The sequence below is a fragment of the Lonchura striata genome, chromosome 9, assembly GCF_050655825.1.
Source record: "Lonchura striata isolate lonStrDom1 chromosome 9, ASM5065582v1, whole genome shotgun sequence".
NCBI classification, from domain to species: domain Eukaryota; kingdom Metazoa; phylum Chordata; class Aves; order Passeriformes; family Estrildidae; genus Lonchura; species Lonchura striata.
This window is the reverse complement of record NC_140711.1, coordinates 9850001-9876905: the sequence shown is the minus strand read 5'-3', so window position 1 is coordinate 9876905 and position 26905 is coordinate 9850001. Positions and strand designations below refer to the sequence as shown.

Genomic DNA, 26905 nt, shown 5'->3' with positions numbered 1-26905 from the left:
TCTGGGTCCATAAACGGGAGGGGTGATGTGCGAAAATAGGGTACAGAGATGCTTTCCTCGGAGGTCTCTACGGCGGAACTTATTTCTGAGAGCGAGACTGGGCTGTACGGAGCTGCCTGTCGCTGTGGCCGCCGGCGCGGTGTCGCGGGATGCCACCACCTGCTGCCTCCCTACCTGTCCCTCTTCTCCGTCCCACCACCCCCCGACACTCCCTATCGCGTCCCCTCTCAAAGCGGGGGATTCAATAAGCGTTCATATTACACTGACGCCAAATTTCTTGAACAGTATTGAAGTTTCTCTTCTGTGGCATTTTTACAACTCGCCGTCCTACGAGGGTCACTCTCGTCCCAACACGTCGATACCGGTTTGGATAACGCGCTCTGCTCCGTGGCAACGCTCGCGTGTCCCCACGGCCGGCTTGCGGTGGGGAAGGACCTTCCTGCCGCGGAGCACACGCCCGGGGCTGGACAGCGGTTCCTGGAAGCCGCAGCCCAGCCCCGCAAGCCCGGCTGCCCATCCCGCCGGGCACACGCTCGCTCACCGGCGGGAGGGAGCGCAGGGTCCCTCAAACGCACTCACACGCTGTGGGAGGGGGAAAGAGAGGGAAACCTGTGTGAAGGGACAGCCATGAGGCAGCGGGTGAAGCTGAACCGGGCAGCCCCGAGGGTCTCCTCGGCCGGAGACCCAGAGGTTTCTTTTTTTAGGTGTTTATGGCAAGGACAGCGTGGAGTACGAAATAGCAGTTATAGGCGTCCATACATACTCAATAGTTATGTTAGTCTTGGCTTCCTTCATTCTTAGGGTTTTTATTGTTGCTGTTTTTCGTTTTTCTTTCTTTCCCTATCTCTCTTTTTCTGTCTCCTACTCCTTCCTCCGCATTTCCTTTCCTTTCCTTTCCTTTCCTTTCCTTTCCTTTCCTTTCCTTTCCTTTCCTTTCCTTTCCTTTCCTTTCCTTTCCTTTCCTTTCCTTTCCTTTCCTTTCCTTTCCTTTCCTTTCCTTTCCTTTCCTTTCCTTTCCTTTCCTTTCCTTTCCTTTCCTTTCCTTTCCTTTCCTTTCCTTTCCTTCTCCAAGCACACGTTTCTATGTATCAAACTGTGTTGTCTCCTCTCCACCTCCCTTGGAAATAACCGGAGACGTCGCTTCGAAACCCGTATGAGAAATGAATTTGTGTGCACCAAACCGGAAACAGTGTAATTGATTTATTTCTAATAGAGGGGAGACCAACACTGTTTATCGTTCAGAAATTATTGCCTGTGTTCTTAATAGCTCTAATTTTCACTGTCCATTTGATGTGCTGCAGGTTTAATATAGAGCACTTACTAATCCAATTAAAAGTGCACCTGGCCTGGAAGAGCTCTGTAATTAGCAGGAGCGTTTTTAGCTATTTCCACTGGAAAACCGTGAAATCATCTCTGCTGGCCTAAAGGACTGTAATATGGGGGTGGGGGCGAGGAGGGGAGGGAGGAGCGGGGCCAGGCATTCGTGCCTAATCTTTTTGCCTTGAATTTTTCACAGTTCCCGTGCGGGAAGATGAGGCTGTTTCATCGCGGGGCACTCGGTGTCTGGTAGCGCAGGACCGCGAGGGCGAGACTAGGTGGGTTTCACACGGCTTTCCGCGGCCGCCCACGCGGGCCCGGCCCCGCGCCTGTCCTGGGGAAGCGCGGCTCGGCTCTGGGGCCGCGGGGGCGCGCTGGGGTGGCGGGGGCCGCGCAGCCCCACGGGGCCGGCCGCGGAACGGGGAACGGGGAACGGGGAACTGGAGCAGCGGGAGCCGCCAGACCTCTCGGGGAAAGCGTCCAGGCCCGACAGCCCCGATCCCCGGCCGGCAACAATCGCCGGGAGCAGCGGCGGCTCCGGAGCTCCCGGTTTGTGGCAGGGCCGGCCCTGTCGGGGCGGCCCCGGGCGCGACACTGGCTCCACGCAAAAACACGCGGCACGCACACGAAAGCGCGTCGTTAAAGGAGGGGGGAAGCAGCTGAAAAACACTGCCCAGGCTGGCTCTCCTGCCGGGATGAGGGGCTCCGCTCCTCCTCCTCCGCGGGTGAGGGGTCGAGACAGTACCAGTTCGCACCCCTCCTCTCTTGGACGAGGATAACTGCCCACAGCATCACAATGGCACCCGTCGCGATGGCTAGGAAGGGTTTCTGCTCCCATGCTCGGAGCCGCAGTGGTACCGATGGGGAGTGAGGTGGCCACGGGGATGCTGTTAGCGCCCGGGTGCACTTTGTGCGGCCCTGCTCCCAGCCGCAGGGCTCCCAAGTGAGAATCAAACCCTAAGGAGTTTAATATATTTTTTTTAATTTTTTTTAAATAACACTTATATCGACTTGCTCCCTCCAGTAAAAGGCGAGTGGCGAGTGGCGCGGTGTGGTCTGTGGAACGACGGCTCGGGCCCGGGCGCTCCCCGGCTGCCGCGGGCGCTCCAGAGCCCGGCTCGGCCCGGCTCTCAGGGGACTGGTTTTCCATAGGGCTCGCTAACGGGTTTCCCAGAGCTCCGGCCACCGGGGTGTTTGTGGAGCACAAACGCTTAGTGAAATACACGCTGACTTTCACTGAGTGTGAACTTTTCCTGCCAGCCTCTTCCTTGGGGCGCGGGAGCGTTCCCAGGCAGCACCCGGTATTTGGATGTGTTTGTGTGCATTTGAAAGCGAGGGAAACCACTCGGTTTGGTGGCCAGCGCGTGGGGCTGGAGAGAAAGGCAGAGGCACCCAGGCATGCAGTGGGTGCACGGTTCTTCTGCCGACCCCTCGTTCCTCACTGCGGAGCGGAGCCCGACGCAAACTCCGAGTTTCCCCGGGGGCCGCGGCGTGCTGCTGCCGGTCCCTTGACGGCCGGTTCGCTTATTATTAAGGCTCCGGATTTCTGCCTAAATAACGCGAGCCCCCACCCACCCTGGGGCCGTCTCCGGCCCCGCAACGATCGTCGTGCTCGTAAAGGGAACGCGGAGTGGAAGCCCAGAAAACATTTTCCCCCTTCATTTCAAAGGAGGAAACCTGAGCGATTCTCATCCTTTTGATTGATTAAGGTCTTGAATAACTTGAAGCTCTGGAGTGACAGTTCCTGAATAGACGATTGCAAATAAAGAGCCCTGTGGAAAGCTGGGCTGGCACTTCGGAGTGTAAAGGAGGCGAGTTTGCTGGCACTTACCAAGTTATAAATAAAAGGCCGTGCACAATGGTACCTTCTCTAAGGACAGACAGTCTTTACAACACTCCTGGCGTCATATCCTGCTGTGGGCACTCCAGCTCCGAGGCAGACTTTACCTCTTTTATTTTTCCAGCAGTTTAGTTTGAATACTACAATAAATTCCTGGGAACAAACGCTTGTTAGTAAGACTTTAACATGCACCGCCTCGCACCATACACATATAAACGCTCACGCACACGCGTGAAACGCAGGGACACCCTTGTCCCACCGATTTTTAAAAGCAGACATCCCCACGGAGATCTCATTGGCAGCTCTTGCTCTCAAAACCGTGAGCACCGTTTGTTCCAGAGATGTTTCTTCTGTACGTAGAGAGATATCAGCTCAAAGTAAATAAGTAAAAGGAAAGAATTAATGAGCAGTTTTTCATTTAAATGAAAAAGTTTGTTGCCCCCACCCTTCCGCTGGTGCTCGGGGAGCGGAGTCAGGCAAAAAAAACCGCTTCGTGGCAGCCAGGCGGGGGCTGTCCCACCCAGTCCCGCAGTGACACGGGGTCCTGAGCGGTGCGGTGTCCAGGCCGGCCCGGTCGGTTCTTCCCTCCCGGGGCTGGGGCGGCCGTCGGGGGACCGAGTAGATCCCCATCGCTGGCCGCCCTCTGCTTGTGGGGAAAGGGTCCATCGCGGCTCTGCCCGCGGGTCAGCGCGGGGCCGTGCCGTGTCCTGCCGCGCGGTGCCGTGCCGAGCCGAGCCGAGCCGAGCCGAGCCGAGCCGAGCCGAGCCGAGCCGAGCCGAGCCGAGCCGCGCGGTGCCGGTCCGGCCGCGCCGCCGTCGCGCGGGCCGGGGCGATGCGCGAGGGCCGCCCGCTCGCCCAATCAGCGGGGGCGGCGCGGCCGGGCCGGCCGGCGGTGGCCAATCGCGGCGGCGCCGCCGCCGGGCCGCGCCGGGCTCGGAGCCGATAAATGCTCCGGGCCCCGCGGCCGCCGCTCCCCGCCGCACCGGGGACACCGCCGCCGCCCCCCGCCCGCCCTCCCCGCGCTCAGCCGCGCCGCCCGGCGGGGCTCCGGCCCGGCCCCTGCCCTCCCGGTGCGGGGCAGCGCGGGTCACTGACAAAGGGGCAGCGGCGGAGCTGCCTCCTCCCCGCCCCTCGGCGGCATCCCCCACCCCCTCCGGGACCGCTCCTGATTCGGCGGGGCCCGCTGACAGCGCGGGTCTCCCCTAGATCAGCCCTCACCTGGATATAACCCTGCCGGTCGCTGCCGCAGCGATGACAACTCTGGCCGGAGCTGTCCCCAGGATGATGCGCCCCGGGGCCGGGCAGAACTATCCCCGCAGCGGGTTCCCGCTAGAAGGTAAGGCCGCGCCTATGCTGCTCCCGGTCGGGAAAGGGATAATCGTTCCGTGTCGGGACGCCGGAACAAAGCGGCCCCCGACCCGCCAGAACTGGCGCACGGAGTCCTCCAGGACAGCCGCCCGGCTTCCCCCTGGGTTGTCAGAGCAGGGTTTGTCCCGGCACGGGCGCGGCTCGGGCGGCTCCGGCCTCGCACCCTGCGAGCGGCCCGTCCCGCGAGCAGGAGGAGCCGACCGGGAGGTCGGCAGCGCACCGGCCCCGGTTCTCTTCGTGAAGGGTGGTGATTAGGGGAGCCCAAAGGTGGGGGAAAAGTTAGGAAAAAAATTCAATTCGGACAAAAGCAATGCGAATCGAAAGGAAGTTTAGAACCGTGGGTCGGCACCGAGTTGCTGCGAGTGGCCGCTCTGAATCAAGGTAGCGGCGGTGCGAAGGCCCCGCGGTCCCGGGGACCACCAGGCCCGTGCCCGAGGGAGGACGGGCGGCTGCCGCGGCTCCCACCGCCGCTCCCGGGGCGGCCGAGCCGGGCCGGCCCCCGCGCCGCCGGGGACACCGCGGCCTTCCCGCACCGCTTCCCCGTTCTCCGCCGGAGCCAGGCGGGCTCTGAAAGCCGGCTCCGGCTGAGTGCAACAGGTGAAGCCGCGGCCGCCTCCCTCCCTGCCCGCCGGGCCGGCCGCGGGGTCTCCGCGGGGGCTGCGGGCCCCGGGCGCGCGGCGGGGCGGGCGGGTGAGTTTTATAGAAAAACAACGATAAAAAAACAGTAACAACAACAAAAACAAAAACAAAACAAAAAAAAAAAAAAAAAAAAAAGACGCAGCAGGATCCGAAGGAGACGTTAACGCCATTTACCCCCCTGCCTCCCTTCCCTCCTTTTCTAGTCTCTACCCCTCTAGGCCAGGGCAGAGTCAATCAGCTCGGAGGAGTGTTTATCAATGGCAGGCCTTTACCCAACCATATCCGGCACAAGATAGTGGAGATGGCCCACCATGGCATAAGGCCCTGTGTCATCTCCCGCCAGCTGCGAGTGTCCCACGGCTGCGTCTCCAAAATTCTCTGCAGGTACCAGGAGACGGGCTCCATCCGGCCGGGGGCCATCGGCGGCAGCAAGCCCAAGGTGAGCCTCTCCCGCCCGCCCGGAACCGGGCAAATCCCGGTCGCGGTGGCGGGGAGCGAGTTCCGACCGGGACACGGCTCAGGCTGGTCGGCACCGGGGTTTACGGTCGGGACGGCGGCACTCAGGAGGGGCGGGGGGACCGTGCGAGACCGGGGGTGGGCGCAGACACTTGTGGGACACAGCACCCCGTGTCCCCGCCTGTTGCTCTCAAACTTCCCGAAGTTTTAGAAAATATTGTTGGAGTTCTTGGCGATAATATAGGTAATAAAGGAAATGCTATTAAAAAAATCCCAAACGAAAATAGGGCGAAAGGGGCAGTTTTTTGAGAGCTTGGCTTCCCAGAGCCCCGCGTGCCCCGCGCTCGTTTTTCTCCCAGGAGCGCAGGCGGGCTCGGGGCTGCGGGACGGACCGGGACGCGATCGGTCCGGTGTGGAGCTGACCCACACGGCTGGATCGGGCCCTCCCGCTTTCGTTGAAAGCGCAGGAAAACAATCTGTATTTCTGTCGGTCTCTTTACCGCTCCTTCTGCTCTGTTTACTTTTTCTCTCTGCTCTAGAGCTGCGAGTATTTATAGCTACGCCACCAAAAATTTTGCGCTAACAATAACGGAGACGAATTTTTTTCCCTAGATTAAATTTCTCCTTCTCTAGCTTTTCTTTCCCACTAAAGTGAAGGCTTGAGTTTTTATTGGAAGTTGTTGCTAGATTCCCCCCCTCTCCGTCCTTCTTTGATTCTTCTAAAGTAGCGAAGCGATGCCCGAACTTTTCCTTTCCGTGTTAGGAGTAGAGGTAATTTTGTGTAAGTGTGCTACTCAAACGTAAGACTATTGCCAGCCGAGAGATCGTTCTTTTTGTTTAGTTTTTAGATTTATTTTAAAATCACGAGGCTGCCGAAGAAAAATACCGGTACTCGAACTTTTCCGCATTTTTATTATGCTGGTTTTTGTTCGGAGCTGCAAACTTTGTTCAGCCGAAACTTTACTGACCTGGAGCTTCGTTGCCGGAGTCCTCCGCTGGTCGCGACCTGCTATTTTCTCGGCCGCACGGCAGCCGGTGCTGCCTAATTCGGGGTTTTCCATGCCATGGGCTCTGTCCCACCTTCCCGGTAACCCCGGAGGATTTTCTGGGACGTTTCGTTTAACGCGGAGTGTGTTCGTTTTATGCGGCCCGTTATTACCTTCTCTGTCCCCTCTTACTTTTCCCTGCCGCCTGGGGTGTTTTATATCGGCGTTTGCAGCGGGGCCGGTGTCGGCTCTCGCTGACGACGGCGCGGGCGGCTCCGAGCGCCGCGGGGCTCTGGCGGCGGCAGCCCCGGCTCCTCGGCCCTACAGACTGTGCCCGCTCGCCTTGTCTTTACTGAAGCAGGTGACGACGCCGGATGTTGAGAAGAAAATAGAGGAATACAAGCGGGAAAACGCGGGCATGTTCAGCTGGGAGATCCGGGACAAGCTGCTGAAGGACGGGGTGTGTGACCGCAACTCGGTGCCGTCAGGTACGGAGCGGGGGTTCGGAGTGTCCTGGAGGGTCGGGGGCGGCCGGGGAGGTCAGCGCGGTACCCGGGTGAGCCCCGTCCCCTCGGGGTCGGAGCCCCGGGCCGGAGCGGTGCCCGCGGAGCGGCCGCCGCTAGCACGCGGTGCCTCCCTCCCGGGAGGATTCCTGCTCTCGGCGGGGTGTTTTCAATTAAATCGCAACTGCATCCCCCTCCCCTCCTCCTCCCGACGCTTCCCCGCCGTCCCCTCCGGGCTGCTGCCGCAGGAGGGCTCGGAGCTTGCCGGAGACGAGGAGATGGGGAGCAGCTCCCTGCGCCGGCGGGTTGTCTGCGGGATGGGGCGGGGGACATGTGGAGCCGGAGCAGTGTTTGTGAGGGGTCTGAGGGTCTTTGTCACCCACCATGCGGGCTCGGGGGACAGAAAGATTCTCGGGAGCCGCTGTGCCCGCGCTGGAATCGGTGCGGGACGGTGCCCCGTGAAACCCCGCGGGGACGGGAGTGGGCAGCTGCCGTCCCTAAGTCCCGACTGGCAGTGGCCGAGGGACACAGGCCGGTGGCACTGATGGGGGACTCGGCTTCCCGGGCTGGCCCGAGAGCCGCAGGGGGCTGCTGGGGACGAGCCGGTCACAGCTCTGCGCTCTCCCCCGAAGTGAGCTCCATCAGCCGCATCCTGCGGAGCAAGTTTGGGAAAGGCGAGGAAGAGGAGGCTGAGCTGGAAAGAAAAGAGGTGGAGGAAGGCGACAAGAAGGCCAAGCACAGCATTGATGGCATCCTCAGCGAAAGAGGTAAAGTCGTGCTTGTCTCCTGCTCTCCTGCACAGTCCAGTGCCAGTCCCAGGTGCTGGTGGCTATCACTCCCCGTCTCCCAGAGGTTGTCCTGGGGCCAGCACAGCAGGAGGTGTAGGGCGAGTGAGCCCTGCCAGCCTGGCTGCCACATCCATCGTATCCCACTCCCCCAGCGGAGCTGCCCCGCAGCATACAGGAATGGAACAAAGATGGGAGTCACTGTTAGTTTGGCTTTCAATATCCAGGGAGCTGGAGGGTTGGGGCCACCACAGAGCCCCTCACCACAGCCGTGCAGGGGCTCCTTTCCCAAGCCAAGCAAAAAGCTGCAGCTGCAGAGAAGGGGCAGTTGTAGCAAAAACCTGCAGAGTCTCAAGTCTCTGCAGTCTGAACCGGGCAGGGAGACACATGTTTTGTTTTTTCTGCTCTTAAAACTGCTGGGAAGAGCATGTGTTGGTGTTTGGCCTGGGACTGCGAGAAGGTTGCAACCTGAACAAGGCGGAGGTGAAGGGCTGCTGCGGGGGGACAGCTGCAGCTCCCGCTGGAGCCACGCCTGGCTCCCGGCCGGGCCAGGGCAGGGGCAGGCAAGGGCCTGGCCCGGCCGCCTTGTGTGGAAGTCGCTGCCCAGCACATGCACAGGCACTGGAGAAGGCGAGACAAAAGTACCAAATGAGCTGGTCAAACATTTGTACAACTTTTCCAGCTTTTACAAAGAAGGCCTTCTATACACAATCTACACTTGGAGATGAACTTGGAAAACAAAGAGGGGGGAGTCCATTGAAACTCACACTTTGGCTTTGCACAGACAAAGCTTCAGCTAGCAGCAGCTTGATGTGAACAAAAGAAGGCAACCTTTTTATAATTCAAGGAGAAAAGAAGAGAAAACAGCCCCACAAAAGGCTGAGAAAAGACATTATGGGCTTGCAATGAGGGATGAATTATTCAATGAGCCCCTAATAGCTGATGCTCCACGCAGTTTTATGGACTCTCTAATGTGGAAAAAAAAATAGCTGTTTTTAGAGAGAAAATGTTTATAGCATTTCTAGGCATCAAGGGATGCTGATGTTGTGCAAGAACAACAGAAATCTGTTCTTTGACAGTAAGACATGTCCTTGTTTTATTAGAACAAACCCCTAAACCCTCCTAAAACTTAGTTTTCAACTGTTATTAAAACTTTCAGGAAAGCCTCATCTGTGTGTTTGTGTTTGCAAGGAGGTGTGTAATACAGACATGCAGAAGATGCTAACAAAATTAGAGATTTTAAGCCCAGAAGGCACAATTTGATTGCGTGGTCTAGTTGCCCCATATGATGGGTCCAGAGCTCCCTCCAGCATCTCCTTCAACAGAGGATTTTTCCAAGAGGGATGTGCACCAAGGGAAAAATACCTACATTCAGTGTCCTAGTTGTTAAATAGCTTTGCTGCCTTCTTCAATTTCTTGACAGAGATTAGAAACAGAAGATAGTAAGCCTTGATAATATCACTGTTTTATGGAATGGAGAGTAGTTAGTAGCAACAGCAAGAGAAAAAATACTGTTATCAATATAACCCATCCTTCTGTTTCTCTTTGAAATGGTTTTCCTGTCTTTTGACTGTCTGCCCTTTAAAGTGGGGCTCCTCATTTACTATAAATCAGTGTCTGGGTGCATGACTGCCTTCCACCAGCCCAGGAGAGCCCCAAAACTCTTTCAGGAAAGTTACTGGGGCTGGTGATGTCTTGCTGCGAGAGTGGCTTGCTCATGCCTCCCAGCACAGTGGTAGGAGGAGGCTGCGATGTACCCTCTCTCACTTTCTGTGGATGTGAACGTCTAACTTTATTTGTTTTGAGTTCAATCAGTAGCAATTTTCCCCTTGATTACATGGGGTAGTGTAGTCCCCTCCTGCCCTAGGCATGCAGGTTTTTGCTGTGTGAACGTGATCGGACAGTTCTGTGGAAACGGCAGCTTTGGTAATCCCATCTGTTCTGTGACAGTGGCTGGGAAGGCTTGGCAGTGTGAGGGAGAGTGTGCTCTTCCCCACAGCAACGCCTGCTCCCCTCCCTGACTAGCAAGCTGTTGCTTAATCTCATTACTGGAGTGGCTGGGATGCTGCAGTGCTGCTGCTCCAGAAAACATTTGCTGCCATACTCCTGCCCTGCGTGGAGTGCGATACTGGAGCCACAGCACACCAGTGAGACCATTACTAGAAAAGAATTACCATAAAAGAAGCCACCACTACTTTCTGTATCTGACCAACAGAAAAAAAGTTCTGCTTCAACTCTACTGCCAGCAGAGGAGCTTTGATTTCACTTCATCTATAAAAACAATCCTGTTCTGTTATTAAAATAACTGACAGCGCTCTAAAGGATTTTGATGCTGCAGGATCATGTTTGCCATCACCCACCAGCTTGGCTACAAGGCCTGCTGTGGCAGAGGGTGCCCACTGGCAGTGCATCTCAGATGCCCTCTCTGACACTTAGGTTGCTTGCGGAATGTCCAAAGGGTATCCGTGTGCTGTGCAGAGAAACCTTTGTGTGCCAGCTCAGCCCTGAGTGCTCTGTTACAGAGGGGAAAAAGTGTGGAGTTTTATGCAATATGAGGAGTTTTTGTTGCTCTGTTCTTGGGGCCTTGAGTTTTGGAGCTTGGGTGCCAGGGAAGGCTGTGGGATAGGTCAGAAAATTACTCCTGAGGCTGCTCACCATGGCTTTTCTGCTCCGGAGCACACATTCGTGCTGGACTTTTTCTGGCGTTGCCTGAAATCTCCTTCTCACCATGGACCTTTGGGTGGCTCAAGGAGTGGCATTTTTTCCAAGAACAAGGACAAGAGTTGTCATTTTAATGGTAGCTAATTCCACATTTAGGGAGTATTTACAGCAGAGTGGGATAGAAAGAATGGAAACATGACATTTGGAAAAAATGTGTGATAGCAACAGCGAATCATTAGGATCTCTCCCACCACATATATGGGTGTAGGTAAGCTTTTGTATGGCTGGTGAGACTGTTTCAGTCTCTCTTCTCAAACACCTACATGTGATTCTCACAATGCCACATATGCAGCCCTGTACATGCTGTATTTCAGTGTTTCTGCCAGCGTCACCCTCAACTCTTAGTCTGAGTATATATTTAAAGAAAACTTGATTGTTTAGAATGTGTATCAGGAGGCTGAAGCTCTCTAACAGCATATCTGTATTTTTGCATGTGTGATAATTTTTTTTCTTAAAGGCACAAGCCATAAATAAAGAACACAAGAAAGTTTTGTGCCTTTATGTGGCACATCAGGGCTTATTTTTAGCATAACCACTACAGAAGAGGGACTTGCTTGTACCTTTGGTGGGAGTTATGTGCGGCATGGTTTGCTGACTAATCCGATAACTCCCCCCTCCATGAAATAGCTGTTGTTTTCTGGCAGGAGCCAGCGGCTTTCAGCGCTGCAGCGATGGGGCAGAGCTGGTCCCCGGGCTGCTGCCAGCGGGCTGGGGAGGTGGGGAGGGGGCTGGGGCCGGGACCCCCTCCCGGCCTCAAAGGGGGCCTCTGTTCCCAGCCAGCGGAATTGGCCCTCGGGCCCTGTCCTGGCGGATCCTCCCCCAGTCATGCGCACCCGTCCAAAAAGAGCCCTACTCATCCCAAGCCTCTACCCTTGGCTCTACTGAGAGCAATTCAGGCTACAGCAGACTAAATTGCCTCCTTTATTTTCTTCTTACTTTCATCTTGGACCAAACCCTTCCCCCTTTCCCTCCCCTTCCTCTTTTCTTTTTTTTTTTTCTGTGTGCCTGAGGCTCACATTAATACAATTTCGGCACCACCCCTATTTTAGTGTGTGTATGTGGGGAGTTTGAGGGGGTAGGAAAAAAAAAAAAAAGACCTTAGCACAAAAGCCCCGCTCAGCAGCTTGAAAGTTCAAGCTGCTGCTGCCTCTCTAGCTGTGTGATGCTTTTCCTGTTTGTGAGTTTTGGGAAACATTTTTGCTTTGTACTGTAATAGAATTAGAGGACAGATGCTGACTGTAAATGGGACACGCGACTACCAGCCCCTAGCTTAAATATTTAGATGCAATGTTACAATTACTGACTTGATGCAGGAGGCTTTGAAGTGGTGGCACATGATCTAAAGGGTAGCTCGAGCTAGATGGGCCGGCAGATGTTTTGATTAGGGCTGGTCAGTATCATGCAGCCAGTTATTTTTAGATTGCTAAACTAATAAAGACACTTTATTAAGGGAGAAGATTAAAATGGAGGCACCAGATACCAGTTTGAGTCATTCATTTCTACATAGTAGACTGTTGGATTAGTGGCTGGAACGTGGGATGAGTCAGATGCTGAGTTACAATTTGGTTGCAGGGTTGGCCTGGTTTTGCTCCAGTGTCCCATCCCAAGGTGCAGTGGTAGGAGGACTTAAGTGCTGTGTGAAATGCTGCTGTGGGCTGAGATCCCTTGCTCAGTGTTCATGGTAAAGACTCACTTATTGAGTGAGGTGTGATGGCTATGGCTGCAGGCAGTTATTCGTGCAGTATTCGATGTATTACTCGAGGTATTTGGTCACTAGCAGGTCTAAGAAATCAATTCGTGTCACTTGAACAGTGTTGCTTCGGGGGTCTCAGAGCTGACAAGAAAATAGTACTTAAGTGAGAAAAATTTCCTAGTCAGTCCAGATTTGGCTCAAGGGAGACAGTGCCAACTCTATTTTCTGTCTGTCTTTTCCCCCTTCTCTTTCCTCTATATCTTAATAGTGAGAGTCCAGGCAGAAAAGCCAGGTATTGCACAGGTGCAAATTGGTGCAGGTGATTCCATGCAACAGCTTTGTTTCTTCTGCCTGACCCATCATCACTGTGGGGCTCTGGGCCAGGCTTCTTCTTCCAAATAATTATTCTGAAATAACAACAACAACAACAACAATAATAATAATAATAGTAATAATAACAACTAATGATCTCAGCGATTAATGACCTCACCATCAAGTGAGAGTGCGATGTCCCAGCATGCTGAGCATTTTTAGAAAGGTGCTAAATGTTTGACTTCAGGGTGACTTCAAAGTGGAGTTTGCTCTTTCAGAGCTGCTGAGGGCAGCCCATTCCCTCCTGTCTCGAAGTGTGGGATTTTGAGGAGAGTGCTAATTGTCAGACTAACTGCAGGCTAATCATCTGACAAAAGCACCAGTAATATTTCCAGCTGTGGGAAGAAAGGGTGTTAATCTAGCAGAGACTCTCTGAAGTAATATATATACACATCATATCCTTGGCTTGAAATCATGATTTTATTAGTGGCTTTGAATGTTTTGTCATCTTAGGGACGTTTTCTTCAACTTAAGAGTCAGCGCCAGTTCAAGCAGAATTGCTGCGGGCATCCTTTCCAGTTTTTCTAATTGCATCTATCTAGAACAAAGCTGAATGTTATTTCAGCAAATGTCAGGATTGCTTCCCACAAAGCAGTCGATTAACTTGAATTTGTACCCAAGTTAGCACCCTATTTGGTTACTTTGAAAATCTTCATCTATTAGAGTAAAAGGGTGTCATTCCAGAATGGCAGAGGCAAGAAACGATTGGTTGACTTCGGTGTGGCTAGGACTTCTTCTGAGAAAGTGATTTATGTATTTGGCTTTCCAGATTCTCCTGTGATTGCAGGATCTGTGATGTCAGTAGGAATTTACCATAATAGCCATCAGGCTTTTCTTGGAACCAGCTCTGTAATGTGCTGAGGAGCTGCAGCTCCTGGGGAAATCCTCAGGTTTGGGATGTAAGAGGGGTTTACTCGATTTCTCTCCAGTCCTGCAGATGCAGCAACTGCGATGGTGCCGAGGAGCCCCACTCAAAGAGCCTATTCATGTGTGTAACGCTGCTCACGTGGGCTGGGGCAGGCAGGAATGGGGCCCAAATTTGTTCTATTCTGTTAGGAAAAAGTACCCACAAGTCACAAGAGTGTGACTTTAATCCCGAGTGAAACTCTGGCAAAACTCTCAAGGATCTTTGTGTCTCCATTTACACAGAGGTAGCAGTGGAATCAGAAGACAGACAGAGGTTTCAATTAGATAAAAAGCTAATTAGCAATTAATGCTGCAAGTAAAAGCCAATATTGATAAAATTCTTAAAACAAATAATTTCCCATGTCTGAATTTAAATAGTGATTCTCTGTTATATTATGCAGATAGAACACTTTTATCTAACACTTGTTTGGGGAATGTTTAGTTTGGTTTGGGTTTACTTATTGATAAGGGTTGGAACAGGGTTTAGGAGAGGGAAGCCAATAAAGCTGATAGTGATAAATTATCATGAGTCCCCAGAGCTGTGTAATAAAACTGCATTGGGAAATGAAGCAGAACTACAAAGTGGTCTCTGGTTAATTTAAGAAGAAATTGAGTGAAACACAAAGCAATAAATCAGAGCAAGCCAGTCAATGTGAATTTCTCCATGTAAATGTCACTTTAAATCCTATGTAGCAAACATATGTGGCCAGAGAAAGAATAAAATATAGAAATAAAAATGCAGGATGCTTCCAAGTGGTCCCTGAACGCTGAGCTTTCTGGCTAATAAAAATGATGTACAGTAATGTAATTCACCACAAGACCTTGTTTAGCCTAGTGTGAATGTGGCATTTTACTTTACTTGCCCTGGAGTACTCCTGCCCCATGCTGTTAAACTAATTCAGTCTAAATCACTCTGCCTAGAAAAAAGTGAAGTGTAATGAAATTAAAACTCACTGAGGACACATTAGAGTTAAAGTGTGTCATGTGCTGAAATTATTTAGTTAGGGGAGTTCGATGTAATTGTTGACAGGTCATTTATTCATCCTAGTAAATAAAGATTCACAAACTATTAAGAATGTGCATATATAACTAGTAAGACAGTAAAAGGCAATTAAGCAGTCAGTTTAATGTCTTATCTTGCTGGTTGCCCTACAGTTGTTTTACAACTAGGAATTAAAATTTGAAAAGAAAGTTTTCAGTGTCCCTGGCCAAATATTGATTAAGTAGTTGTTTGCTGATGCCATTGTGGCACATAAAAAGGCCAGTGGTTCTGCCCCTTGTTGTTCATCTTCCATTGTTGCTGATTCTTAACCTCGGAGATCAAAGGAGGATCATTTCAGTTTATCTGTCTTGGAAAATCCTTCTTTGCTCCTAAACCCGTATGGATTAATGGCCAAATTGTCTTTAATGAGATGTGAAATTTGAATGGAATCCTTATTTTGCATGGTCTGTTGGATGTATACACTGTATTCTCTTACAGTTTTGTGTTTTTTTTTTTTCTTTAGCATTACTGGATTTGATTTTATTTTAATCACTTTAGTTTTAGTATACAGCACATAGAATTGTTACTATTGTAGCAGGTAAAATACATTGTACTTAACTGAATTTTACTAAAACTATTTTTATTACATGTAATCTTTTTGATGAGTGTAGCCTAAAGGGGAAAAAAAAAAAGTTGTCTTAGTATACCAAATCACATAGGAGATAAATAGTCCAGGGCTGCCAACAAAAGAAAGGGATCTTGAGAAGACAGCCCAATCTCCAGACTGAGCTCTCAGAATATAGGGGACACAAACGAGCTTGCAACATTTGTTTGGTCATTTTCTTCAGTTTGGATTTTATGGCCCCTACTTGCCTCAGCTAGAATGGTTGTGCTGTCCCTTCTCCCAAAAAAAGGGAAGCTGGGTTGACGAGGCTGCGCAGAAAAACAAGCAAGAGCCCTTGAGAACAATCAGTTCTTTGTTGCATGGCAGAAAGCTATATTTATTTCAGAGATAGCAAAATGTATCCCACCACATCCTCAGCAGAAGAGGCTGTGCATTCTGGGTGTGTTTTGTTGCTATGATAGGAGTTTTCATCTGAATTGTGAGGTATGGGAGTGTTAGACCCAGGTCCCACTGCATCCACCAGACACAGAAATTTAGCTTCACAAACAGGAGTAAGAAGCCTGGTGAAACCAGAAATCCTCTCCTGGTATTGCATTAATTTTTAGGTGAGTGGGTGGTTCTCTGCTGTTGTGAAAAACAGCAGAGTAAAGGATAAGAGAAAAAAATTTTAATCGTCTTTTCCTCATTCCTTTTCTTAAATACACTCTGCTTCCATTCTGTCTCGTTATTGCTGACTAAAATAATAGTCCATGCATGCTTTGCAAGTACTCAGCTACTTTAGGAGACATTTTGTCCCAGAGTAAGAGCTAACACTCTTTGAAAGCATTTTAGATACAAATTTCCTTAAAGTCCATGAGCTCAACTTTATGTTTCCATAGAGAGCTGTGGGGAACACAGTAATATCCATGCTACCTTTTGTTTTTTTTTTTTAACAGATATTTGCCTGATTGTAGACTTTCTGCCAAACACGATTAATGTTTATATCATGCACAAGCCCATATAAGGATTAGTTTTAAGGATTTTTATATTTATGATATGCCTCATGTTGGATGTCTGATCTAAAAATGACAATGTAGTAATTTCTTTATCAGATATATTGTCACATAGATGGCTGTGGTTTGAATAGTATGAGGAACAAACTGTCTGTGGCTGACAATTCTGCAAGCAGACAGCTTATTCAGCCCCTGTCAAATCTTATTCACCTTACTTAAATGAGCAGGACTGTTCAAGCCAATATAATCAGAATCTCTTCCATGTACTAGCCTGGAAAAGCAATAGCAACCACTGCTCTTTTGGCAAAATTACTCTGCACTTTGTTAAAAATGTAACCCATCTATCCCCTGCGAGGCAGTAGCACCAACCGTACTTGGTGTAACCAAATTGTACTTAAAAACTGTTTTTCATCTCTATTTTTAACTGTCCCAGGGAGGATGGAGATGAGTACAGACAGGCTTTATAGAAACCAGGCTGGCAGAGTAGCAGGGACTGTTTCCACAGAAAATCCGTTTTTGCTGAAGATGGTGTGGCAGGACTTCCTTTTCGTTTTGAGGAAGGGCTGGCTGTTTGATCTGCTGTGAAGTGCTGAAGGGTCAGAGCGTGAGGTGGGGAAATCTGTGCCCCAGTAAATACTCTGACACCTACTCAGCCCCTCCTGTCAGGCTGAGTGATGAGAAAAAACTTGCACAGAACTAGGCTGGAAGTCAGGACTCGGATTGTTTCACGAACAGCAAAATAAGTTCTTTTCAGAAGGAAGGTGTTTTAAACGAAAAAAAGGATGTGGAAATTATTCAGCTAAAGAAATTGGGAAGAAAAATACACTGTTTCACAATGAAATCCTGAAAAATACAGATTTTGAAAAAATAAATCACTGGAATTCCATTTACCAAGGAATAAATCAAGTAACTCCACTGCAGATGGTGAACTGATGCTGTTGTGTGAGTGAACGCTGAATTAAATTATCAGTATTTACATAGAAGAGATACTTCCAAACAACTATTAGCTAAGGAGTGATAGAGTGAGCAGTCATCGAATCTTTATGGTGTGGTGTTATAGATGGAGATTAAAAATTTTTTCTGTAGAATTTTAACATATGTGGTGCAGAGAAAAGCATCGTGTGTACTTCCCTTGCTGTATGTGGTGGTTATTCCCTGTATGGTATATGACTTCACTGTGTTCTTTGTCTGTGGAACTGGAAAATAATAGAAGAAAACATTCAGGAATCTATTTAGAAGATTATACAATAGATGTCACAGTTAGGAAAAAGCCCTGTGGGTTCATCCCTTCTTTAGCACAGTTGATTTGACCTACTCTCTTTTAAATCAACAGGCTCAAGCAAAAATGCTCGAATATTTGGCAGCTACATAGAAAACCACACAAACCCCTGTTGCTTTAGTACCCACAACTTGTTTTCCAACAAATACAGTGTTGTCTTTTGAAAACCCCTTAAAGCTAACTGCTTGTCCACCTCTTCTGAACAGCGCTGAGGCTGGCTGTGTGCACTGGGGCAGGGCTGAAGCAGCCAGAAGCATTGCAGGGTCTCAGGGTACTCACATGTCCTGGGGAAAATGCAAAATGGCTGCATACAGCACGCATATTTTCAGTCTTTTTGTTATTTCCATCTCTATGCTTTAAAAGTTTCTTGGGACCAAATGGTATTGGCATTTACACGAGAACAGTCCTGTGCTCTTAGCAGGGCTGTGCAGGTTACTTAGCACTGAATCTGCATGAAAATTTAATCACATTCCGGATTTGAGGGAACACCTTCACTTTCTCAGACTTAGCAAGACCTTATAGTGCTAAACATCTTTTTGCTGGTAAAGAAGAGACCTTACACAGCTAGCAAGCGTAGTTAAAATGCTGCAAGGAGAGCAAATTAAAAAAAGCTGATTTAGAGAATGGCACATAATTTTTCTAATGTATGATTTAGCAACAAAAAGCAAAAACCTCCCCCCAGCTCTCTGCTGTAAGGAGCTCTGTAACCAATCTGCTCCATCAGTCCTGGCAGGGTGGGAGGCACTGCTGCTCCCTCTGATTTCTGGCCCCTCCCTGCCTGAAGGGTATCAGAAGGGGAGGCACACTGTGTCCCCATATACAACATTCCTGTCCTTGGACCTAATTGACACAGCAAATGAAATTTTTGGAAGGACACCATGTAATTCGAATGGTTGTCAAATCTTATACTATGATGGGTGTAAAAAGGGTTTGTCCCCAGACTATAAGACGTCACTTAGCCAAGGAAGAAATAAAATCAGAATTTAATGTTACTGTGCTTCTCCTGTATTGGCAGTTGAAAAGATGGAGTGATGATTGATGACATAAATATTTCTGTTTATCTGATGTCAGAAATAGACTTTCCAGCCCTGGAAGAGTGAATCACAGACAAGAATTTAAAGTGAATATTAAAAAAAATCATAACTATAGCTAGTATCTGAATCTTGGTAATGATAGTTATAAATAAAAATTAAAACACCCTAGAAAAGTGTTATGAGGGGGAAAAATATCCTCCAGGTGATGAAAAAGTGTAGGAAGGACTCACCTTTTCCTGTTCTTGAGTGCTAACATGCAGAATAGTGACCACTCTATTAAAGAAATGGGCCAGCTGGTGCTGAAAGCTTGGCTGCTGGGTGGCACAGGGCTGTGGAGCAGCGGGGTTCCAGGATGGCAGAGGGGAGCCCCTTTGGATGCACCTCTGTGCTGCTCCTCCTGTTCAGCCTCGGGGTTTTGGTGCAGTGCCCTGCCCGTAGGGTGCCTTGGGCCCCTTTTTGGGGTCAGATCCTTTGGCTGAAAGGCCCATTGTGCTTCTCTGAGCGCGAGTGTGGGGCAGGCAGCTCAGTCCCTGCGGCAGGCCTGGCTGCAGGGCTGGCTGCAGGGCCGATTGCAGGGCTGATTGCAGGGCTGGCTGCAGGGCTGATTGCAGGGCTGGCTGCAGGGCCGGCTGCAGGGCCGGCTGCAGGGCTGATTGCAGGGCCGGCTGCAGGGCCGGCTGCAGGGCCGGCTGCAGGGCTGATTGCAGGGCTGGCTGCAGGGCCGGCTGCAGGGCCGGCTGCAGGGCCGATTGCAGGGCCGATTGCAGGGCTGGCTGCAGGGCTGATTGCAGGGCCGATTGCAGGGCCGATTGCAGGGCTGGCTGCAGGGCCGATTGCAGGGCTGGCTGCAGGGCCGGCTGCAGGGCCGGCTGCAGGGCTGGCTGCAGGGCTGGCTGCAGGGCCGATTGCAGGGCTGGCTGCAGGGCCGGCTGCAGGGCCGGCTGCAGGGCTGGCTGCAGGGCTGATTGCAGGGCTGATTGCAGGGCCGGCTGCAGGGCTGGCTGCAGGGCTGGCTGCAGGGCTGATTGCAGGGCCGGCTGCAGGGCCGGCTGCAGGGCTGGCTGCAGGGCTGATTGCAGGGCCGGCTGCAGGGCTGGCTGCAGGGCCGATTGCAGGGCTGGCTGCAGGGCTGATTGCAGGGCCGATTGCAGGGCCGATTGCAGGGCTGGCTGCAGGGCCGATTGCAGGGCTGGCTGCAGGGCCGGCTGCAGGGCCGGCTGCAGGGCTGGCTGCAGGGCTGGCTGCAGGGCCGATTGCAGGGCTGGCTGCAGGGCCGGCTGCAGGGCCGGCTGCAGGGCTGGCTGCAGGGCTGATTGCAGGGCTGATTGCAGGGCCGGCTGCAGGGCTGGCTGCAGGGCTGGCTGCAGGGCTGATTGCAGGGCCGGCTGCAGGGCCGGCTGCAGGGCCGGCTGCAGGGCTGGCTGCAGGGCTGATTGCAGGGCCGGCTGCAGGGCTGGCTGCAGGGCCGATTGCAGGGCTGGCTGCAGGGCTGGCTGCAGGGCCGGCTGCAGGGCCGATTGCAGGGCTGGCTGCAGGGCTGGCTGCAGGGCTGGCTGCAGGGCAGATTGCAGGGCTGGCTGCAGGGCTGGCTGCAGGGCTGGCTGCAGGGCTGGCTCCCAGCCCAGTTGCAACCTGGGGCTACCCTGCTTCCAGCCCAGGCAGCTCCTCACTCTGCCCTTTCCTTCTGTGAGGCTTGCAAGTGATTTCTTTATATTTATTGTGAGGTTTAAAGCTTCCACAGGACCACTGTGCTCTCGAGGGACAGGCAGGGGGGTCACAGGGGTGCTTTGGAGGTGGTGCTTTCTCCTTGGTGACATTGAGCTGTTGGAGTGGATGCCTCAGGTCCCTGTGATTTGGGCTGAAGGACTTTCTCCCACCCTTGCACAGCTAGTGCTGGTTTGCTGCTGTGGAAAAGGGGCTGCCCAGCCCATCCTTCATTAGGCTTTGACTTTTTTCCTACTGGGCTCTGGTGAGTGTGTTCTGTGTCTTTGAATTGGGCTAAGGGATCTTTTTTAATACCTCTTTTGAATAGGAAGGAGTGAATCTTGGTGACTGATGTGTTTATAAGTAAGTGATACTCTTATATAAACAAACAAGAAAATAGTTATGGCAAAATTGGTGCTGGAAGAGTTGGCTTTAGTTTGAAGGGGAACTGATTTGAGTTGGTACAATTTGCTCTGTTTCTTGCAGTGACTTTGTGCACTGCTTGTGCCTGGAGCCAGCTGAAATAGGACTGCTCACTCCTTCCCTCTTACTGGTCTCTTCTTCCTCTCTGGTTAAATTTTCTCCTTGTATCTGTGGTGTTTTTTTATTTTTGTGTGTGTGGTTTTTTTTGGGTTTTTTTGTGTGTGTTTTGGTTTGCCTTTTTTTTTTTTTTTTTTTTTTTTTAAAGAAATGAGGCCAATGATATTTTCCTCCCTCAATGGTATTTCCAAATGTCTGGTGTCCAGGAATCAAAAGTGTTCCATAGGTTCAGCTGTCATCGTTCATCTGCTGAAACTGCAAATCCAGATGGAATGATACTTTAGAATGAATGTTTGTGGCTAGATAGGATTGCAGCCTGTCCTTGGAAAAGTAGTTCAGCTTTCAGCTTTGGGGTTTGCAGACTTGGGGAACACCAGGGGTTGTTTGTAGAGGGGACAGTGGGTACCCTCTGGTCCAGTGGCCCATGGTATGGACCACTTAACCCACCAGATGCAGAAAGTCCTGCCACAGAGCAGCAGGGGGGTGCTTTGGTGAAGGTAAAGAATCTGCACCTTTATTTTTAGTAGTTTTATTACTATTTTTTAAAGCTAAAGCAGATCAGTAGCTAGTGTGGTCTGGGATTAAGCCCAAGAATCTAGAGGTGTTACCTCAAATTACACTGAGGCTCTGAGCCACCATGTATTTACTGGAGTACAGCAGGAATTGATACATATTTTTTTCTGGTTTTGCTGAGTCTCCCATGAATATCCTGCAATTCTCTCAAATATGTGGTGTGAAAAATCTATTCAATAATATGTATGAATAGTCATTGGTTCTAAGAAAGTATTCAATGCTTGAAATTTATGTGGTTGTGACTGGGCACCCAGGTCTTGCACTGGTTTCTCTTCTACAACTGCTCTTGCTTTCACTAAAAAGGTGTATTTCCTGAATATCTGTTAAAATTTTTTCTTTTTAAATTGTATTTGTGTTTTACTGTTGTACTTGTTAAAGCAGAAACGTATACTGAGCAGAAAAAGGAGACACAAATCATGCTTTTAGCATTCTTTTGTTGTACATTGCCAGTAATTTTAGTTTAAAACTGTAGCTTTCCATCCTTATGCAAGAGAATTTATTTCTCGGTGGTGGGATTTTGTGTTACACAGGCTGACTAGAGATTAACTACTTTGGCTTGATTTTAAAGTTTTATTCAGTGAAATCTGTAATTTATTTTATAAGAAACTTTCTTGACAAAGATAAATAGTCCCCAGCTTGGACATGAAGTTATGAACCAAAAAAACCAGGGAGCTAGTTGCAATTGATAGACTGGCTTAGACTTGTCAACAGGTCTTAAAATTTTATTTTTTTTAGATTTAAAACTGCAGTACAACTTGCAGTAAGGCAAGATTGTATTTCTAGAGTTGGTGAAACAAATTTTTTTACTGATTTCTAAAAAATCAGGAAAATTGGATTGTTGCAGTCTATTCCTTGAACAATAAATTTATAGGTTAGTTTTGTGTGTTTTTATTCTTTCTCAGCATCACTAATTTCTTTAATTAATAGTGTCAAGCATGTGAGATTGCTCATAAATCTGAAAAAAGGCCTATTGAATTTAATAGCAAGACTTGCATTGTCTTTAATGAAATTTGGCCAGACCCTAAACAGAAAGGTTTTTTCCCCGTCTCTCTTTGTTTTTTTCTTCTCCCCCCCCTGCCCCCTCCTATCCTTGAGGCAGAAGAAGTTTTGAGTTTTTCTGAGGAAACTGAGGAATTCTAGCATTCCTGGGCATGAGAGGAGAATACTGATTAGAATCAGGCAGAGAGCAAGCAGGTGCTGAGCATGTTCATTGCTTAACCCCCTGCCCTGCTCCTGCATCCCTGTCTGACCCAGCGCTCAGACCCTGCAAATAGCAGCAAGTTGCCAGATGTTGGAGATGTTTTCAGTAGGGTGATTATTCACCAGGTCTCGTCTAAAACCGGGGAGTTCCTACAATGGCTGTATTTCATGTTTAAAGCTGGGCTGGGTAAGCCATTGGAGGCAGAGCTGAGGAAAAATACTGTATTTCTGGGAACGAGAGCTGGCTGTTCTGTTGCTGGCTGCTCTGTGGCATCCTTTTGCAAAAAGCTAACACACAGAGTAGATTGCCTGAGGGCGAGAAAGCTGGTTTTTTGTTTTTTTGTTTTTTTTTTAATGAACAGAAAAAGGTTTTATGGGTTAGAAACTGTGCACCCTAAAGAGAGGTGTGTTTAAAAGTTAAGACTCGAAAGCTTTTGTCTGGAGAATAATACGCTTGGAGTAAAGAGCTGCACAATGGAAGTCTTTTCTTCCAGTTATGTATGGACGAGCATCAGTCAGCCAAGGAAGAACTTCAAAGGCCAATGTGAACACTTGCTAGGCTCTTTCTTTCCTGACAGGTTCTTCTTGAGGTAAGATGGGAGAGCTGTTTGTGCTGGGAGCTGGAGCTCTCCTCCTATAGCAGGGGAGGTAATAAATCATGTGCATACTGAGGTACCCAGCCTCAGCTATCTCTGCTTCCAGACTGGCCTTTTTGGAAGTTACTAAACCATCCCATTTCATGAGTCTTTTATTGCTTATTCATAAAGAGGTCTCAAATTCCACTTCTGCCTTGCTGGAAAGGCCCCATGCCAGATGGAGGGGGAAGATGATCCATTTCTCTGCCTGCAAAAAATACTCATTATTCATACACTGTAATTTGCCTTTAAGGTGGAAAACCAGCTCCAATGTGTATTAATATAAGTGGTCCAAGGGTATAACTGCTGTGCATTAAAACAGCAACCGAACTTCATGTATGGAGAGTGTCAGGGTTGGTAAAGGAGATGCTTCTCTAATATAAGAAAGAGAAACTCCAAATAGCATCCAGAGAAATCTCTTCAACTTGACCTAATAATTTCATTTAATGAATTTTGAAATACTTAATTTTGGTTGGAAATTTATTTGTGTTAAATACTGCAGTCTAGAGTTGTTTATCTCATTTTAAAATGGGTTTAAGGAGCAGTTTTAGTGTTACCTCTGAGGCTGTGCTCTGGAGGCACCACTTCAGAGGTCCATGTGTGTCACATCAGTCTTTGTTAAAGGCAGGGTCACAACAGAGAAACCAGAGGATGTCTGATGGAGAAAGCAGCTCTTTTGAGTTCCCAGGAGCACAGAGTGGAGCAGTCTGTACTGCAAGCCCAAACAGGGCTGATGCGCCTGCTGATGCACACAGGGCTATTCACTTTCTGGGAGATGGGGCAGGGAAGGCCAGGACCCTTCTGCAACAAAAGAAACCCTGCAGCATCTTGTCTCTAATATTTGAGAAATGCTTGCACAGGTGAGTGTGTAACCCCTCTGCCAGCCCATGGCCATGAGCAGTGTGTGAGCATCTGTGGGTGCCACTTGTGCTGCCACAGACCCAGGGCCAAGCAAAGCTGTGGCAGCAGAGTGCTGGGTGTTCTTTCTCAGGAAATTGTAGCAGTTTTTCTGAGATGCAGGGAAGGGCCACGTAGGATGTTCTCAAAGTTTCTGTGATGTGAGCTTGGTTTTGGGACTTCACTGCTGCAAAGACGAGGCTGTGGGATTTTTTTGTGCTTTCTCTGTGCTCCTATCCTGATCATCCATCTCTGCCAGATTTAACATTTGAGTCCCTTTCCATGACAGCCCTCATTCATTTAGCTATGCATTAGGCAGGGAAGAAGAACCAGTAATTATGAGCAAGCTGGCAATACTGTGTTCCAGTTACTGTTTCATGGTGTGTTTGAGTTGATGGCTGCAAGAATGGAAAATAAGTGTTTGGGATGATGTGGAAGATCTCTGTTTGCATGCTCTCTCTCTTGGCTCGAGCCTGCCCTACGTGCTCAGGCACCCCTGGCTTCAGTCAGGCTGTTTGAAGGAAATGGGGTTTCTCTGAAGGTTAGGTTTGGAATAAATGATTTGCTGCAGCAGCAGTTGTGATATTCTCTAGGAGTGCATATCTTATCTAGATAGAGTCTATGAGCTGCTTTGAAGCCATCAGTGGAAGGTGGCAGAAAAGCCAGATTACTGTTGGCTGGCTTAAATTTTCTGTATAAGTGTTTGCACACATACTGAGGAAAAATTCTTTAAGTGTAAAAAAGATGGATTCCCACTGCATTAATGATTTCAGGTGAGTTCAGCTTCACTGCTGAGAAAATTTCATTTAGCAAAGCAAAGGGGTGTTTCACACAATGAAGACATGTAATTGTGGAAAATGGTAATTTGAAACACTGTACTTTGTAATAAATTTCAAATGTGCAATCCTGCAACCAATCTTTTTTTTTTTTTTTTTTACTTTCAGCATAACCCAGTGCCATCTAACTGCCTGAAAATCAAGTATATGAACATTCACTTACATGGAATTTTCTTTCATTTCAGGAAAAGGGTGAAAGAATAAATAGGATTTAGAGTTGAAAACAGGACAATAGAATTGAATTTGGTAGAGTGTTGTCAGCAGGATTTGTTTTTCAAAAGTAAGGGAAAGAGGAGCATTTTGGATTTTTGTCATGTTGTGGGCTGAAAGTTTTAGACCATTAGTGGAGATCAGGTAATAGTCCTTGTTTTGCATCAGCTGTACAGAGCTTAAAACATATTTGGGAAATGAAAGAATTTGGTTCCTGCTTTGCTGGAACAATTTTAGACTCTTGCAATGTGAATGGAACATTTTTGACCATGATAATGTCTCTGTAGTCTCATCTCCAAAGTGCTTGTTTTTATAAAATAATAGATGTCCTTTAACTTCCTTGCTGGAAAAATTCTAGATAAATTTAGGGTGTTATTTTTACTCTATTCCTTCTCCAAATTTAAAGCAGTCTCTATTTGCTGAAGACTGAAAATTAAGGACCAGCAGTGAGTCTTATATTGCTGCCACTTTTTGTTAGATGTTCATCAGTCATGGAGTGCCACTGGCACTTATAGAATGAGTCTTTACAGATATCAAAATAGAATATAAACTTGAAAACTTGTCTGACAAGTTTCTGTTTCACGAATATTCAGGAGACATTTGGGCATTTATCTGTCTCTGTCCTTGATTGCATGGGGAGGAGAGCTGGCTAAAGAGCTCAGCATCAGCTTCAGTCCATGTAGATTCAGCCTTTATCTCCTTTTTCCTGTATATTTCTGTAGTTGCTGTGTATCCCTGATTTGAATTTTAGTAAAAGAACAATTTTTAATCTCCTTTTGTTTATTTTGCTGGGTTACAAAGAGTAAACCAACATAATCTGAGATATTGTCTTAATGACTCTTGTGGAACAAACAATAGTAGACTGAGGAATTACAAATTTGTACTTTCAGGTAGATTTTCCAACAAACTGTCAGGAAATAATGCTGCAGTATAGAATATGCTTTTAGATCAGATCCTGGACTTGGCATCAAATCAGAGTGGTTCCTTTGAAGTTAAAGCTCCCTTGAAGCTGAAGTTCCTTGATTTCCAGGAATATAAGAGATCTCAGCCTGGCTAATGGAACATGTAGTTTGAATAACTGAGGACTCTTTCCTGAGCAAGGGCATATAGAATGTACAGCCAGATATTGGATTATTTGTATTGTAAGATTAAGTTATTTTTCTAATTTTTCTTTGGGGATAATAGTTGCTCTTTATAGAGAATCTCTTTCTATTTAGTAATACAAAACAAGTTTTGGCATCAACAATACCATATTTTGGGGAAAATTTGAAAGATTTTTGGTCTCTTTTAATACAGATTCTGTAATAGTAATGTGGTAAAGCACACTTCAGAGTGATGTATTGATATCAGTCTCCTGAATGTATTGTTAAGGAATATTGCAGATTTTGAGGAATAATGCTTCATAACTTCTGCTTGTTCTATGTGTGTGTCACATTTCACACACATTCTGCAGATACACATAAACTGTGAAGCTGGGGCAGAGTCTGGCCAGGAACATTGTTTGTGCAGCCCAAAGAAATTAATGTACTACGTACAAAAGATGAGTTTGTAACTACTTAAGCAAAGCTGTACCTCTTTTTATTAGTAAAAGAATGCAAATGGATGATTTTATGCATATTAAGAAACATTTCTTTTACTGCTTAGAGGGCTTGCTGTCAGCACCCATTAAAGTCTCCAAATTAAAATAAAAATAAAACAAATGGCAACAAACAACCCCCCTCCAACCCTTGAATTTCAAACAAAACCAATCCTTTGAATATGCTTTGTGTGTAGATAATTTAGGAAAGTAGGTTATATCCTCAAGATATTCCT

General features: G+C 48.6%; 1 protein-coding gene across 8 annotated transcripts in view; it reads left to right on the top strand.

The window, feature by feature from the left end:
- The first annotated feature begins 529 nt into the window (after nt 1-529).
- The window catches only part of PAX3 (paired box 3), an 80544-nt gene continuing 54168 nt past the window's right edge, over nt 530-26905 (top strand). For 2 of the 8 annotated variants that reach the window (XM_085587656.1, XM_021553662.3), the window contains exons 1-5: nt 530-1595; nt 4364-4493; nt 5368-5603; nt 6968-7094; nt 7742-7876. In XM_085587656.1, coding sequence (XP_085443782.1) covers nt 4409-4493; nt 5368-5603; nt 6968-7094; nt 7742-7876 — 583 coding nt within the window. In that variant the 5' untranslated portion in view covers nt 530-1595; nt 4364-4408. Of the gene's footprint in view, nt 1596-4130; nt 4494-5367; nt 5604-6964; nt 7095-7741; nt 7877-26905 lie in introns of those variants that run through there. The other 6 variants (XM_085587654.1, XM_085587651.1, XM_085587653.1 and 3 more) reach the window with 6 other exon arrangements.